Source organism: Mercenaria mercenaria, chromosome 2, assembly GCF_021730395.1.
Source record: "Mercenaria mercenaria strain notata chromosome 2, MADL_Memer_1, whole genome shotgun sequence".
In the NCBI taxonomy this organism is placed as follows: domain Eukaryota; kingdom Metazoa; phylum Mollusca; class Bivalvia; order Venerida; family Veneridae; genus Mercenaria; species Mercenaria mercenaria.
The window spans coordinates 58,129,200-58,147,312 of record NC_069362.1 but is presented as its reverse complement, the minus strand read 5'-3'; the positions used below and the strand labels follow the sequence as shown (position 1 = coordinate 58,147,312).

Below are 18,113 nucleotides of genomic sequence, written 5' to 3'. Positions count from 1 at the left end.
ATGTGCATACATTTAACATTGCTTAATGAGAGTTTCAACAGTAACATTCTTTTCTTAATTCATTTTCATTGTGTAAATGCTGTTTTAAGATGACTTCAATCATAACTGGAATGAGGCAACACAGTCACTTTTTGGAAGCCGAAGGACATTCCTTTTTAAGCTCATCTGATTTTAAAAAAAAACAAGAGCTGTCGGAGGACAGCAACGCTCGACTATTCAACAGCCTTGTCAACTGAATTAATACGGAAGTCAAAAAAGGGGCATAATTTTATAATCAAAGGCCTGAAGGGCCTGAGAGTCGGCTAATGATTGATGTACTGGTAGTATAGTCTACCAGTTTCAGTTTGGTTTTAGTTTTTTTCCCCAACTGAACAGAGATTTTGTTACAATAGATGAAATGGACATTCAATCGATGCCTAGTAAAACTTTGATTGACATTATACAAGTATTTAAACCTAATATATTTCTCTAAAATTGAAGAGTGGTTCGCAAAAATAACAAGAGCGCCGCCATGCGGGGCAATATACGCCCGAAGGCTTACATCATAGGATTGGAGCAAAATTTTAAGAACTTGACTGTTGTAGCCCCAAAGGACTGGAACAACAAAAGGAAAACTTCAAAAAACAAATCTAAGTCCACAAAAAAAAAAAATCAAAGTCTACAAAAAAATCCTTATCAGGTATAGGTATGTAAAAATACACCTTAAAATTGGAGGTACCATCCATGTTGTACCACAGAAAAGTGGTCTCGGTTTTTCCCTACGGCCAATAATAAAAAAGTTTCAAAATAAGCTATTTATAGTAACATAAAAGGGAAGTAATTCAAAAAAAAAAATTTATTGTAAGTACAAAAAAGAGATCTGCCAAATAAAAACAAGACCACTGCAATGCAGAGCAATATACACAAAGCAAAGTCATATATGACCTTTGACCCTTAAGTGTGACCTTGACCTTGAAGCGAGTCATCCGGAACATGCGCTCTGCACATCGTTACAATGTGGTGAACATTTCTGCCAAGTTTCTTTGAAATCCTTCCAGCAGTTCAAGAGTTACAGAGCGGACATGAAACAAACTGATATGACTTTTGACCCCTAAGTGTGACCTTGACCTTGAAGCAAGTCATCCGGAACATGCGCTCTGCACGTCGTCTTGGTGTGGTGAACATTTGTGTCAAGTTTCTTTGAAATCCTTCAAGGGGTTCAAGAGTTACAGAGCGGACACGAAACAAACTGATATGACCTTTGACTCCTAAGTGTGACCTTGACCTTGAAGTGAGACATCCAAAACATGCGGTCTGCACATCGTCTCGGTGTGGTGAACATTTGTGTAAAGTTTCCTTGAAATCCTTCAAGGGGTTCAAGAGTTACAGAGCGGACACGAAATTGCTAACGGACAGACGGACAGACGGACGGACGGACAGACAGATGGACAGACGGACACCAGCGTCATAACATAATACGTCCCTTCGGGCGTATAAAAATGTTGAAAGTACAAACTACAATTTGACAGGTGACACTTAGATACTGCCCATGACTATAAATATTTTTCCAGTAAACATTTGCCTCCGGCATTACCAAAACAGGCAATTATCGGCTGGTATATATTCGCACATGATAAAATTTGAATATGAAAATTTATATATTGAAATTTTATAGCGCGGATTGCCACATACAATTTGTAACGGATGGGCGAAAGAACTGTTCAGATATTTTACAGATAAGGGGCCTGGCAATAACCGTGCCACACGCTAGGTATTGTTCAATCATATTATAAGGGATGTGAATTTAAAGTATACTTACTTTTGCGTTTAAAGATATGTAAATGTTGCTGAGTGTCAATATATATAGTGTCATGAATGTTTACACTGACAGGAAAATTGCGCATTCGAAACTAAGAGAAGTTACTCGGACTAGCTACCAATTTCGGAAAAGATAACCAATATTGATAAATGCAGTTCTTTTTTAGTTAAAACCATCATTTATTCTATTTCAGACCTGTTAACCCCTTCAAAACCATGTCAGTAGTCCCCAAGTCTATGTACTTTCAATTATCCGTTTTGATTCATGTAGACAGACAGGCCCAGACTGGGCTGAAAAAAATGTTTGAGCCATTTTTACGTGGTCGGTAGCAGGGTGGGTGTGGGGAGGGGTGTTCCTTCCCGCTTTGAACTGCAGTCAGATTTTGAAATGGGCATTGTGGCAGGTGGTAAAAGGGCAAATGTATCAAACTGTAAAGTGGCAATATGGGGGGAGTGTGTGGGAGGATACCCCCTCCTGCAAGTAGGGTTTGGGGTATCACCACAAGGAAATTTTGAAAATGTAGACCCTTGATACAGCCTTTGGTGCGATTTTTAACTGAAAATTTTATGTTTCAATTTCTAAATATTACCTAGATTCTTTTTAGTATTACAATATTCAAAGTATGAATGACTGTCACTTCATATTTTTACTTTCAGGTCATGCCTCAGCACTAGAATATAAGTCTGATATTGATTCTATGTATGTATTATAAAAATAAATTCTAGAATCATTTCTGTTACAATAATATCTATCATGTCTGTTACTTTAATGTTTAAATTTCATAACACAGCTCGATATTTACCCAAAATATTATATCCGGATATGATTACACTTTCTTTTATACTGCCAAAATCTCCAGTTTCAACAATATGTTTTACAAATTGTGATGATATGAAGACAGTTTAGCAGCTATTGGCAGTATCTGACATTGAAGTTTATGGTGAAATTATTTAAATCATTTCATAAAAAAAATGGTTTCGTTTCGTCAAAGCACTCTAACATAGACGATCTACTTTCGATTTCAAAAACTACAAGAAAATACAATTTAATGTTTCGCCGATTTGTTTATTTCTCGAAAAATAAGAAATAAAATCATTTTTAAATCAGTAGTAATTAAACAAATCAGTAAGAGCTCTTTCTCGGGATAATTTATCCGCTTACTGACTGCAAAAATCAAGCCATGTGTCATCATGAAAAGCAGAATGGGTGACGGTTTCATTTTTTGCGAACCTGAATCGTAAGCAAATTATCCAAACCAGTCAAAATTCCAGAAAGGTTACGATCTAGATTCTTTCTAGTATTACAATATCCAAAGTATGACTGTCACTTCATCTTTTTACTTTCAGATCATGCCTCAGGACTAGAATACGAGTCTGACATAGATTATATGTAGGTGTAATAAAAATAAATTCTAGAATCATTTCTGTTACAATAATATCTATCATGTATGTTACTTGAATGTTAAAATTTCATAACACAGCTCGATATTTACCCAAAATATTATATCCGGATACGGTTACACTTTTCTCCAGTTTCAACAATATATTTTACAAATTGTGATGATACGAAGACATTTAGCAGCAATTGGCAGTATCTGACATTGAAGTTTACGGTTAAATTACCTCTTATTTAAATCTTTTCATAAAAAGTTGTTTCGTTTCGTCAAAGCAGCCAAGCATAGACGATCTACTTTCGATTTCAAAAACTACAAGAAAATACGATTTAATGTTTCGCCGATTTGTTTATTTCTCGAAAAATAAGAATTAATATCATTTTTAATATCAGTAGTAACTAAACAAACCAGTAAGAGCTTCTTCTTCCGATAATTTATCCGTTTACTGACTACAAAATTCAACCCACGCAAAGTCGTAGAAGCATTGTTATAAACAGGTCACGCGTGTTCGCCGAGAAGTGTCCAGAATGTAGTTAGGATTCATCCGCGAAGTCTCGCGGAAGAATTAACGTACTGCACATATCTTATTCGGGTCATTTAAAATGAAGCTGTCATAATTTAATTTCATCGATGTGGTAAACTCTTTGATAAGAGACATTCCAATGCTTTCAGAGGTACCCACTCAATAAAATACTAGCAGTATGTTCTGGAACTATATTTTGTCTTTCGCTGGATGTTACGCAAGCTTTGTAAGTCTGCGCAATTTATAAAATGCACAGCACAATAAATTTGTTATTTGCGCAATGATTTTAAAGATTATATTTTTGAAACGGACAGGGTAACAAATGGATAATCTGGCTAATAAGTTAATATGCAGTTTTTATTTGAATTTTTGAACATCATATTTGCTATTTTGTGACAAAAGGGCATACAATTCGTCACTATAATCATATGCGCAAATGTATTACCAAATCCCGCAGAATCGTTATGCATGTTTATGCTTAATGAGTTACCACGGAAGAAAATACGTGGCTTTATTCGAGTATTGCACAATTATAAGTCATAAATATGACAGATTACATCGTATATTGGTCATAGCAAATAGGATTGACATAAATGAACTTCATTCAATCAGTGAACTCTTTGAAATTAGAGACAATCCAATGGAACTACATCACTTCGCTGTGTTGTGAGGCCATTTAAGAATGAGAAATCGTGCGATAGCAAGGACTCGTCAAACGCTTGACAGCGTTTAGCCGACTCAAAAATGGGAAAAAGGGTTATGGTCAGAGACCACCAATTCAAAAAAGTACAGGGAACTTACTGGGAATGAGGTAAGTGTATACCTGGGAATAAGGTAACGTCTGTGCGTTCTGATTGGTCAATCATGTAAACAAACCCAGGAAGTGATTATTTTTTCGAAATTGATATTTTTTCACTGCATTTACAGTATTTTATTATACATTTTGACAAAATTTGCTACATTTTATGTGTATTGAAAAAAAGTTTTATCAAACGAATTTCTCCCACCATGCCAACGATGTAAACAGGGGGTCATCTCATTCACACGAAAATTACTTAAATAAAGTATCACTATTCATATGTTTTTCGTCCGATATTTTGGTAGAACTAAGATAGTTCTTGAAAAATATGTAGTTAGATATACATGTTTCGATGTATGGAAGGCCGTACACGCCATAATGTTATAATGTAAGTCTATGGGAAAACAATTGGTGGTCTCTACCCTATATTAGAGCTAAAACATGACTTTCGTCGGAAGCCATCACAGGTAATGTTAATGGCCACAAATCTGTTGTAAATGATGTAGAAAGACGTTTTCGTGCAAAAATAAGCGTGAAATTTGAATATTTTTTAAATTTTGGCCTCTTTTTGGACAAATGTGCCCATTTTTGTCTGAGCTTTTGGGCCAAAAATGATCATTTTTATCTCTGTAATGTCAGAGAATGATCAAAATTAATAGACTTTATTTCTATTTTTTACGGAATGAATCATATTTCAGCTTCCAAGTCAAATCCAATGCAGATAACTTAAATCTTCACGAAAAATTGCAATCAGACGACGACAAGGACTGAATCTGGGCATATAAATCGACAGGGGGTGACCTCAGTAAACTGTCCATATCTTTCTTAAAACTGAACATTTCTTGATGAAACTTTGTAAGACATTTGGTATTGGATCATGTTTGACAATATCACTGTAAAATTTGAAAATGTGATACAAAACATTCATCTATAGGTCAGAGACCACCAATTCAAAAAAGTACAGGGAACTTACTGGGAATGAGGTAAGTGTATACCTGGGAATAAGGTAACGTCTGTGCGTTCTGATTGGTCAATCATGTAAACAAACCCAGGAAGTGATTATTTTTTCGAAATTGATATTTTTTCACTGCATTTACAGTATTTTATTATACATTTTGACAAAATTTGCTACATTTTATGTGTATTGAAAAAAAGTTTTATCAAACGAATTTCTCCCGCCATGCCAACGATGTAAACAGGGGGTCATCTCATTCACACGAAAATTACTTAAATAAAGTATCACTATTCATATGTTTTTCGTCCGATATTTTGGTAGAACTAAGATAGTTCTTGAAAAATATGTAGTTAGATATACATGTTTCGATGTATGGAAGGCCGTACACGCCATAATGTTATAATGTAAGTCTATGGGAAAACAATTGGTGGTCTCTACCCTTATGGAACCTTCACAGTGCTTATCAGCTCATAAAGTGAACAAGTGCGTGAAGTTCAATCCTTTCCCATAGGTGGATACTGAAATACCAGCTTACATACAAAAACTTAACCAAAAACTGCTAAGTCGAAAAAGGGGAATAATTTTGAAAAAAATGCAAAGTAGAGTTATGGGACCTACACAGTGCATGTCAGATCATGACAGTGAACAAGTGTGTGAAGTTTCAATCCATTCCCATTAGTGGGTACTGAGATACCAGCTTACATACAAAACCTTAACCAAGAATTTCTAAGTTGAAAAAGGGGCATAATTTTGTAAAAAAGGCAAAATAGAGTTATGGAACCTGTGCAATGTAGGTCAGTTTATCACAGTGAATAAGTGTGTGAAGTTTCAATCCATTCCCACAAGTGGTTACTGAGATACCAGCTTACATACAAAACCTTAACCAAGAATTTCTAAGTTGAAAAAGGGGCATAATTTTGTAAAAAAGGCAAAATAGAGTTATGGAACCTGTGCAATGTAGGTCAGTTTATCACAGTGAATAAGTGTGCGAAGTTTCAATCCATTCCCACAAGTTGTTACTGAGATACCAGCTTACATAAAAAACCTTAACCAAGAATTTCCAAGTCAAAAAGGGGCATAATTTTGTAAAAAAGCAAAATAGAGTTACGGAACCTTTGCAATGTAGGTCAGTTTATCACAGTGAATAAGTGTGTGAAGTTTCAATCCATTCCCACAAGTGGTTACTGAGATACCAGCTTACATACAAAACCTTAACCAAGAATTTCTAAGTCGAAAAGGGGCATAATTTTGTAAAAAAGCAAAATAGAGTTATGGAACCTTTGCAATGTAGGTCAGTTCATCACAGTGAATAAGTGTGTGAAGTTTCAATCCATTCCCACAAGTGGTTACTGAGATATCAGCTTACATACAAAACCTTAACCAAATCGGGACGCCGACGCAGACGCAGACGCCGACGCATGGGTGAGTCCAATAGCTCTACTATTCTTTGAATAGTCGAGTTAAAAATGATGAGTTATTGCCATCACTTGATCGGCGTCGGCGTCGGCGTTGCCTGGTTTTTTGTTTAGGTCAACTTTTCTCCTAAACTATCAAAGCTATTGCTTTAAAACTTTCAACACTTGTTCAACATAATTAGATGACTCTGTACAGCCAGAAACATAACTCCATCCTGCTTTTTGCCAGAATTATGGCCCCTTTTGGACTTTGAAAATATCAGTTTTATTGGTTTAGTTTTATGTTTAGGTCAATTTTTCTCCAAAACTATTAAAGCTATTGCTTTGGAACTTGCAACACTAGCTGACTCCGTACAGCAAGAAACATAACTCCATCCTGCTTTTTGCACGAATTATGGCCCCTTCTGGACTTAGAAAATATCAGATTTCTTGGTTAATTTTGCCTTTAGATAAACTTTTCTCCTTTACGGTCAAAGCTATTGCTTTAAAACTTGCAACACTTATTCACCATCAGAAGCTGACACTGCACAGCAAGTACCATAACTCTGCATTGCTTTTTGCAAGAATTATGGCCCCTTTTGGACTTAGAAAATCATGGGTAGGTCAATATTTCTATTATACAGAGACAAAAAAATCAGATGAGCGTCTGCACCTGTAAGGCAATGCTCTTGATATTCCTGACAATAGAATTCAGTGACTAATATCAAACAATGCTTTCGAGGCATCTTTCTTCTTTGTTACATTGAAAATTCATTAGTACATGTTTCCCTTAGGCTGGTGCAGTCAGTTTACATAATGGTATTCAAATAAGTACCAGGCTTCTTATTTTCAGCTGATTCGGAAGCCTTTATTGGGTCATATTTCAAACTGAACAAGAGTGCCAGAATATCAAAATATACGCCCATCACAGCAAATTTCTTTACACTTGCACCTGTATTTGCAAATGGAATTTTAACTTTGTGGTTGTTAAGTAATTATTGTAATTCTTTTGTTTTTCTAAGTCTACAAAAAAACTCCTTACCAGGTAGAGATATCTTAAAATACACCTAAAATTTGAAAGTAACATCTATGTTGTACCACAGGAAAGTGGTCTTGGTTTTTCCATACGGTCAATTATAAAAAACTTACAATATAAGTTATTTATAGTAACAACTGAGTTAATCTTAAAAAAAAAAAAAAAAAAAAAAAAAAAAATCCCCCAGAAAATTGTAAGTCCACAAAAAAATTCATACCAGGTAGCAATAGGTCAAAATACACCTCAAAATTGGATGTAACATGCATGTTGTACTACAGAAAAGTGGTCTCAATTTTTCCCTACGACTAGTAATGAAAAAGTTACAATATAAGCTATTTATAGTAAAACAAAGGGAAGTAATTCTAAAGAAGGGACCTGCCCATGACACTCCGTCTCATGATGGTGTATAATTGTGCTAAGTTACATCAAAAACCCGTCTATGCATGAAGAGGATGTGCTCCGGACAAAGTCATTCTTGAATTTGACATTTGACCTCTAAGTGTGACCTTGACCTTAGACCTAGGGACCTGGTTCTTGCGCAAGACACTCCGTCTCATGATGGTGAACAATTGTGCCAAGTTTCATCAAAATCCCTCCATGCATGAAGAAGATATGCTCCTGACAAAGTCTGTGGATGCTGCCCGCCAGCCCGCCCGGGGAGTTCCCATAATATGTCCCTTTTTCAAACGGGCGTATCAAAAAAAGTATCTTTCCCCAAATCTAAGCTAAAAGGCCAGGTCAGGGACTTATGTTATTGTTAACTAAAATAGAGATTATACTTTATTACTTCCATAAATGGTTGTCGCTTTCTGCATTTCCTTCTGTGTTATTAATGTATATGACTAATTACTTTGGAAATCTAATTTCATGGCTGCTGCTCGTAACTCCAGTTACCCTACTAAATCCCTGTATAATAACCCTGTAAATAATTTCTGTCTTTAGTAACTGCTGTCTAAATTGGAATGTGGATATACTGAACTTAGAGACTGCTTTTTCTTTATTGATAGCCAATCTTTAAGTTACCAAAATGGCGCCTTGACAAATGGATTTTGTTTGGATGATATCTTTAAAAGTGACAGTATGCCTGAGCTTGGAGCTGAATTCAATTAATTTTCATTGTAGTCTTTCATGTTAATCAAATCCTGATGTTCTTTAGCATAAAAGCATTTTATACTGACACCAGGATCTCCTGTCTAAAAATACTCATTGATCACTTTGATTGTTTTCCAGCAGATTATGGTGTCTGTATTGCTTTCAAATTTGATATAAAATCAAGTCTTAACAGCAGCCAGACATTCTAGGAAATAACTCAGATCCGCCACAATATCATCTTTCTCTTTAGCAATTTGTCTTGATCTCATAGTTCAATGACGAGCTGTAAAACTGATGCGAGTACCAGCTGAGTATTTCAATGAATTTGCATTGTCAAAAATCATGTTCTAAATTACCCTATTGAGCTTGCAGCACATGCCAAGTACTGTTCTGATTTCATAAACATGACATGATATGTACACTAAACAAGAGTAGAATAGCAGAAAAAAAAATTCCAAGTCATATTTTTTGGCTTATATTAAAAATTTCATCTCAGCCTATTAGTTTTTGTAAATGGCAAAATTGTTTTTCTATGATATTTCAGAAAGATATTAATATACTAGGTAGAACCACTGGCCTTCTGAAAGCCAGCTGGATGGCTTCCTCACATGAAGTATTCAACGCCCCGTGCGAGGTTTGAACCCACATCAGTGAGGAGCAAGTGATTCGTAGTCAGCCAGCTTAACCACTTGGCCTAGGAGGCCCCATAAAATCCTGTAATTCATACCAGTAACCAGATGCATGCACAACATGAGCTCCACCAAGCGAGACAATATACGCCTGAACAGTTATATCAGAGGACAGAAGTAAAATTTAACGAAAAAGCAACATTTGAAGAACTTTTTTCGGTGGGAGGTGTGAGGGGGAAGCAGGGTGTGTGTGTATGCACGCAGTGGTGGTGACAGGATACTAAAGGACAAAACAAGAGCTGTCTGTTGACAGCCCACTGGACTATTTGAAGCATTGATAGAAGTATTGGGTCAAAATATTACCAGAGATTTTCAGACAAAAGAAAAAGGGATAGATAAGGCAAACAATGTACCTGTATTAGTGGATTTGGATAAGTCTTGCACTATATGGCAATGTGTGACCATGATGGTAAGCAAGTGTTCAAAGTTTCAAAGCCATATATCAAACAGTTAATAGACAAAATATCGAATGGTATGCGAAACTTAACTAATTTCTATGTCCAAAAAAGGCACGAATCTTCGCCATGTATCATTTATATTAAGCTAGAACCTCTTCATTTCATACTCATTTTTGCTTCCTCTACGTTAGGCAGGTGTGTATTTTCATTAATTTTCTGGATTCAGCACCGTATTTTTGACGCCATTTTGTCCGAGATGTTGCGGTTCTCGGGATACAATCAGTCGGACCGCATCCGGGTTAAAACCAGCGGACCGCGTCAAAATTCTGCTGTCGTGTCCGTTGGACCGACAACTTTCCAGAAGTCTGTACAGATAGAGACTGTTATAATAAATAAGTGATAAAAGTTTCAAAGCCATAGGTCAAACACTTTACACAAAATGTGAACTGGTACGAAAAACTTAACCAAGATTTCTAAGTTAAAAGGGGCCATAATTCAGTCAAAATCCTTGATGGAGTTATGTACTTTTGCTTAAAATTGGACATAATGATGGTACACAAGTGTTAAAAGTTTCAAAGCTTTATCTCAAAAGGTTTTGTCAAAATGTGGACTGGTACGAAAAACCTAACCAAGGTGTGACGCCAACGCCGTGGTGAGTAGGATAGCTCTACTTATTCTTCGAACAGTTGAGCTAAAAATAAATGAAAAATAATGAACATCATCTCATAACCACCTACCTACATCCCAAGTTTGAAGTGAATACCTTGAATGGTTAATAAGTTACGCTCCAGACACTAAATATGACAGATTTTACATTTGAGCTCAATTTGAAATCAGCAGACCAGGTTCATGTTCTCTGTACATTGTCTCATCACTAATTACCTACATGCCAAGTTTGAAGTCATTACCTTGAATGGTTAATAAGTTATGCTCCAGACACTAAATATGACAGACAGATTTTATATTTCAGCTCAGTCTGTGACCATGACCTTAAACCTACAGATCAGGTTCTTGTTCTCTGTACATCGTCTCATCACTACCAACCAACATGCCAAGTTTGAAGTCATTACCTTGAATGGTTAATAAGTTATGCTCCAGACACTAAATATGACAGACAGATTTTATATTTCAGCTCAGTCTGTGACCATGACCTTAAACCTACAGATCAGGTTCTTGTTCTCTGTACATCGTCTCATCACTACCAACCAACATGCCAAGTTTGAAGTCATTACCTTGAATGGTTAATAAGTTATGCTCCAGACACTAAATATGACAGACAGATTTTATATTTCAGCTCAGTCTGTGACCATGACCTTAAACCTACAGATCAGGTTCTTGTTCTCTGTACATCGTCTCATCACTACCAACCAACATGCCAAGTTTGAAGTCAATACCTTGAATGGTTAATAAGTTATGCTCCGGACACGAAATATGATAGACAGATTTTAACTTTGAGCTCAGATTGTGACTTTGACCTTAGACCTGCTGACTCAATTCATTAGCTCTGCACCGTTCTCATTGCCACTTACCTACATGTAAAGTTTGAAGTAAATACCTTGCATGGTTCTTTAGTTAAGCTCTGGACACAAAATTTGACGGATAGTTTTGACCTTCAAACTCAATATGTGACCTTGACCTTTGACCTACAGAGTTGGTTCAAGCACTCTACACATCATATTATCCCCATCTACCTATATGCCAAGTCTTAACTGGTTATAAAGTTACGCTCGCGACGCGAATTATGACAGATGGACAGACAGACACACATGTACCATATAGTACCTCCTGATTTTCCAAAATGGGAATTATAATTATACATATTAAAATATCAACTCATTTAGCAGCAATGGTTTACTTAAAATGGTTACCCACACTCCTAAAACTATATTAGCATTTGGGCAAGACCCTTGTACAAATATCCATTTTGTTGTGTCAATAACCACTTAACGCACATCATTGCCATGTTATACTTAAGAGTCTAAATGCTTTTACATATGGTTTGGCTAATGAGCAAAAATGTCAAAAAAGTACAATACCGCCATTTTTGAGCGAATCATTTGTATATTGGCCGAGACATCATCTACAACAGGTAAACCATAAAACTCTCCTTCTTCCTGACTGAGTAGTTTGAACCATCCTTCAGCTGGCTCCTTCATTATTTCTGATATACCAAAGGACAGTGAGCCCATAAAGTCATTTCGGGACGTTCTATCCCAGTCCCATACTTCTATAGAAAGTCTTTTTGCAAAATCCTCTTGACTAAGGTTACTGTCAAAACAAAAGTATACACAGATCAAAACATACCAGTGTACTATCTGCTGAAGAAAACTGAAAACATGGTATCAGCTACAACTTGCACCCCTAACCCCTCTCAAGAAAAACAAACCAAGGGGGCCATGATGTCCCTATTAGACAGTTTGCAACTTTGGAAGAGGACTATAACATGCTCCAGGTATCAAAAGTTCAGTAGCAGTAAAATGATACTGATTACATAATTTAATGTGACAGATGACCAACAGTTCAAACACTATATTCTTCTTAGGTCATTAAAATTGGGAAGTAAGAAGACACAGACAACTGGAGCAGAATGAGGGTGTTCTGGAAAGTCTCTTTATAATATTTACCTACATAATTAAGGGTACATGAGAAGTTGTTTACAGGTATTTATGTATTTCGCCCTAGCAGCTCCTAAAATGGGCTAGCTGCCCCCATTGAACAAATTTGGATGTGGACCTTACAGTGATGCTACAGACCATGTTAAAAGCTTTTTTTTTATTTTTAGCATTAACGGCCCTTAAAAGAAGCCAAGCTGAAACCTTTGATTAAACTTAATAGAGGACCATGACAGGATGCCACTGACCACGTTTGGTGCAATTCTGACCAGTACTTTCAAGGAAGATGTCATCTGATGATGTGTGGACAGACAAACCGACAGTGAGTGATCACTATAGCTTACCTGCAGTACCTTGTGCTCAGATGACTGAACAAATTTTCTAGACATTACAAATCATGGTCACTCTTAGCAGGCAATACTCAGAATAATCACTCTTCCTGTTAATGGGAAGTTGCAGACATCTGACTTATAGTTAATATAAACACATAATGATTGTTATTCTGATAAACTAATCTTAACCCTTTAACATTTCACTTTAGTTTCCTTTAGGCAACCAAACTAATTTACAGGACAGAAAATAAGCAGAGAGACAATTTCGAATTCTCCATCAATTTGTCCTGTGCACACTAGTATATCATCCAAATAAGATACATCATTGAAGTTAACAGGCAAAAATCTTGTGAGTGTATGTTCAGGTTTAGCAACTTATTCAACAATTTTTCAGTCAAACGATGAGTCTGCTTGTAGCAATGAGCACCATGTCCAACTTTGTAGTGCCGCTGTATCAAGCCGGAGATACGTTACATAATATCCCACCCAGTCACATTATACCGACTCTGGGCTGACCAGGGAAATGTTACAGAGGCTTACAGACTATCTACAACAGAATATGAACTAGGCTATAATTCCTTTGGACATCTGACCACAAGAAACTGAATTTACAAGAGGTTGGGATGAATGAAGACTAAATATACCATTTTCTCGACACCAAACCAAAAGTAGGACATACACGTGTCCAACCCAAATGAGGCCGACTCTATATATATATATATAGAGTGAGATTTATTACACTATCTATTTATATTTAAGTGGTTTGAAAATGATTTACATGTAGCCTCATGTGTATACTTGCTGATCAACAGTAACTGTTGAGACTGTCATGAATTTCAAAACCAATTTAATTTTTCTCTATAATGCCTCATAAGATACTGTACAAAGCTGTTTTCATGTGTTTCCAAACCATATTTTTCTGACTTCCCGAAACAGTGTTATAACAATTCTGAGGTAATTTACTAATTGTTGTCATAGGAATAGGAGAACGCTCAAAATCACCTTGGTCATAATCCCCTAGGCTCAAAATTGACACAGTGGACAAAACCTCCTCTTTAGCAGAAATACAAGTCATGTAGTCAAAATCCCCTTGGCAAAATGATGGGGTATAATACCATTATGCAAAATTCTCTTTGATGACAGCAACTTTGTTGTGTTGAGTAGACAGCAGTTAGGCTGAGTATCTGGGAACGAGTTACCTTTTCGAAATGAAGACGACCTTTCTTTAAATGCGTAACTTTTATAAAGCAAAATTAAAAGCCAAACCATCATTTTAATGCAAGTAATCCTTGTATTATTCCTTTTAAACAGTGTTTGGCTCAAAGATAATAGCTTTTAATGATAATAAAATAGTACACAGTTCTGTATTGAGAATATACATAGATGACAGGAACCAAAACCAGCTTTCCTTTGTTGTTATTTATCAGGTGACTATTCTGTCTGCACCAGATTTTATTTAGAGCAATCTGCACACTTTCTAAATATTTCAGAACACAATTCTCACTCCACTGACTTAAGTCTGTACTGAATGTTTGGAATAGTCAAAGAAACATGGTCCAGATCAGCCAAGTTTATATTCATGGCAATGATTTATAATGTGCATGAACACTGGGTCAAACCCTGTCCACACACTGCAAAAATGTTGACTGGATGCTCAATTTTTTTTCTACAGAAGCCCAAAAGTGCCAAAATTGTAAATTACTCGAGAAAAAGAACAGAACAATCCCTTACTAAGTACATGCGAACTTTGTTATGAACTGAAATCTGCTTGTTACGTGTATTCTGAAACCATCCATTAACATTATCTTCTAAAACGTTTTCCCATGCATCAAATCTAAAATGACATTTCTAGAAAAGATAATGTGTCCTTTTCCTGTACCAAAATTTCTTTGAAAGTTCTTGCAACACTTTTTGTAAGTTATTTTAGTTCTGCATCAGGCAATTTTCTCTACAATTAAGTTTGCAATCAATTTTTATGCAACATAAAATGTCATATAATGTAACTCTAGAACATTGGAATCATGTGATTCTCTATCTAACAGAACGGTACTTACAAATCGAATGTCTGCTCCCACAATGGATTGAGTGTAGCTTTCACTGTTTTAGTTTTCTTTTTTGTTTTGTTTTCATCATTTGGTATTAATTTCACCTTCACATATGGGTCAGCAAGTCCATTTGGATCCATTGGTATAAGGTTCTTTGCTTCTTTTACTGAAACAGAAAGAAAAAATGCAATTCATTTCTGTGCAATGCTTTGATGCTCAAAGTTATCATTGTTTTTAAATGGAGAAGGCAGCTAAGCTTCAACTACTGTTTGCCCCTAAGGAAAAAATGGACAGCTGGACATAATGCCCCCTGCTGAAATGTAATTTTTCTGCACTACTTCAGAAGTGTTGCAATGGTTTACTACCTTCTGCACAATATTTATGGTTATTTATAAGAATATCTTGCAAAAGTTTTATGTCAATTAAAGTTTGTACCAATACAGTCACTTTCAGTGTACTCACTTTTTAAGGATTTTTGAGAGAATTTTTTTTTCGCCTAAAAGTTGTGGGTAAAAAAAGTCCCTTAAAGAGTTTCTATAAAAGCAAACAAAGTAAAATGTTTAGAGAAGGTCATTTGCTATCGTTTCTTATTTTTACCATTTTTTTGTAGTGCTGGCATTGTGCTGGCTGCTAAGTCTTATATTAGTGAAGATTAGGCATCACCAAAATAAGATATATTGTTACATATAAATTCTCATTTGCTCAGAAAGTTTTGAACAATCCTCTATGAAGGCCATTAAAATCTCATTTTTATTGCAATAAACTGCCATCAAGCTACCATGAAAACAACTTATTATGACATGGAACTTTTATTACTACAACAATAATGAGATCCCAACAGAACATCTACAGTTTTGACAAACATAGGACCAATAAAAAGAAGGGAGGAACATGACAATTTTTTTCTTACCATAAATGTTAAAGAAATAAATCATTAATATGAATTTACAAGCCATGCTGTCCTTTTTTAACTTAAAACAGGGTGACTGTACATGACAATTTTTTTCTTACCATAAATGTTAAAGAAAAATTAGAGCATCTTAATATGGATTTACCAGCCACGCTGTCTTTATTTAGCTTAATTAAAACAGAATGACTGTACAATGTTTTTGTACAATTACTGCAATGTTTTCCCCCTATATTGTTTGGCATCAATTTTCAAAAGATATGACGAGGAATATAATATAAGAATTTTTGTGAAATTAGAACTTTCACTGCTTCTTTAGAAAGAAAATGAAAACTATTTCAATCTGAATGACTCATAAAAAAGTGATATATCTGAATGCTAATTAAGGTGGGGATTTTAATCTATAGAAAAACATTTATGTAACACAGAGGTGAACCATCCTTTATCAAACACAATATAAACTCTATTAGACTTTCCTGCAGAACAATAAATTTCAAAACTCTTGCGGTTTTGTAAACTAACTCTGTTTCTTCAGTTTACAAGATTATATTGAAATCATGCTAATTCGAGGCTCCTGATTGGGTAAAAACAGCTCCTCTTTTGCTAAATTTTAACAGCTCATATTCTCAGAAATTTTTCTCAACCAATATTCATCAATCTTCAATCCTTTCAGCTTCAAGCTCTTTCTGATAGCATAAATGCTTCCTCTGCTCCAGCAAACTCTCCCTGGAATAGCAGAATAATCTATGCCTATCATTTCATTATTATCACTTCCAACATAAGACACTGAAACTGGAAACAACTGGATCATGGTGCAGTAAAAACAAGCCAACAGGCACACATTATAAACTGCAGTTTTTAACTTTTTTACTTTCAAAATTGCCAGAAACAATCATAAATTTCCCCACTGAGTATTAAACTAAGCATTTCTAAATAAAGAATGTGAATATAAGCGAAATGAGATGTGTAATATAATGGTTTCCATAATAAATACATAAATGGTATATATCTCAAAAATCGACCCACAGATCTGTTTTATGTCATTTTTGTGTGAGCATTTCAAACTGCACACAAATATCACATCAGTATATATATATATATATATGGTTCTAGACCAACTTTCAGTTATGTTGGGTACTGAACATTACTGGCACAAAATGATGTGATATGACAATAGGACAGATTTAACACCTGGCCAAGTTTCATCAAAATCCATTCACTAGTTCTGGCAGAGATGTCCTTTAAAAACATTGTTGACAACTGACAGATGCACGCACTCACGCACAACAGACACTGTGAGCGTGATCAGAATAGCTTACCACAAGCACCTTGTGCTCAGGTAAGGTAAAAATAAGCAAGGTAAAAGATATGGTTATTTCTGTACACTGCACTTCCAAATGTGGAAAAACTATGTATGGCATAATTATGTTATTGTTTATGTTGAGAATTCTTGTGAGGATGAAACACAAACTGCTTTTGCCAATGAAACTTTTAACCATCCCTATGAAGGCCACTAAAATCCCATTTTATTGCAATAAGCTACCATCAAAACAACTTATTATGACATTGGAACTTTTATTACTACAACAATAATGAGATCCCAAAAGAACATCTGAAGTTATGACAAACATAGGACCAATAAATAGAACACAGCATGAAGACAAGTTTTTTATTATCATAAATATCAAAGAAATACTTTCCAAATATGGATTAACAAGACCAGCAATAAATGTCCCCTACTTGAAGGGACATTTTGTCAAATTTGCTGACACAGGAAACATCTCTTTTTATAATGAAACTTAATGGAAACACTCTTGCACACTCTAAAAATTATCTAGTATCTATAAGTCAAGTTTAATGAAAAAATATTTTTGAACTTTGGACATTAAAATTAGGATCTATCTTTTATAACCAACAGATGACAGATAGATGGACAAATGGATAAAAACTTAGAACCAAATAAAAATTATCTGTATTTTCCACATGTTGCTTTCTGTCTAAGTGCCAGGTTCATGAAAAAATCCTTTGTACTTTTAAAGTTATGACTAAGTCCACCATTTGTTATTGGAACAATGACAGACACTGACACAAACACTGTCTTCTACCTATTTCTTAAACAAATCTATGGCAATTTTTAAGT

At 35.3% G+C, this 18,113-nt stretch overlaps 1 protein-coding gene across 1 annotated transcript in view; it reads right to left on the bottom strand.

Annotated features, from left to right (window-relative positions):
* LOC123564026 (calcium-dependent protein kinase C-like) overlaps positions 1 to 18,113 on the bottom strand; it is a 234,824-nt gene that overhangs the window by 79,900 nt on the left and 136,811 nt on the right. Inside the window, exons 6-7 of the mRNA XM_045357280.2 lie at positions 15,076 to 15,232; positions 12,114 to 12,345 (exon numbers count right to left, since the gene is read on the bottom strand). Of these exons, the coding sequence (XP_045213215.2) occupies positions 12,114 to 12,345; positions 15,076 to 15,232 (389 nt within the window). The remainder of the gene's footprint in view (positions 1 to 12,113; positions 12,346 to 15,075; positions 15,233 to 18,113) is intronic.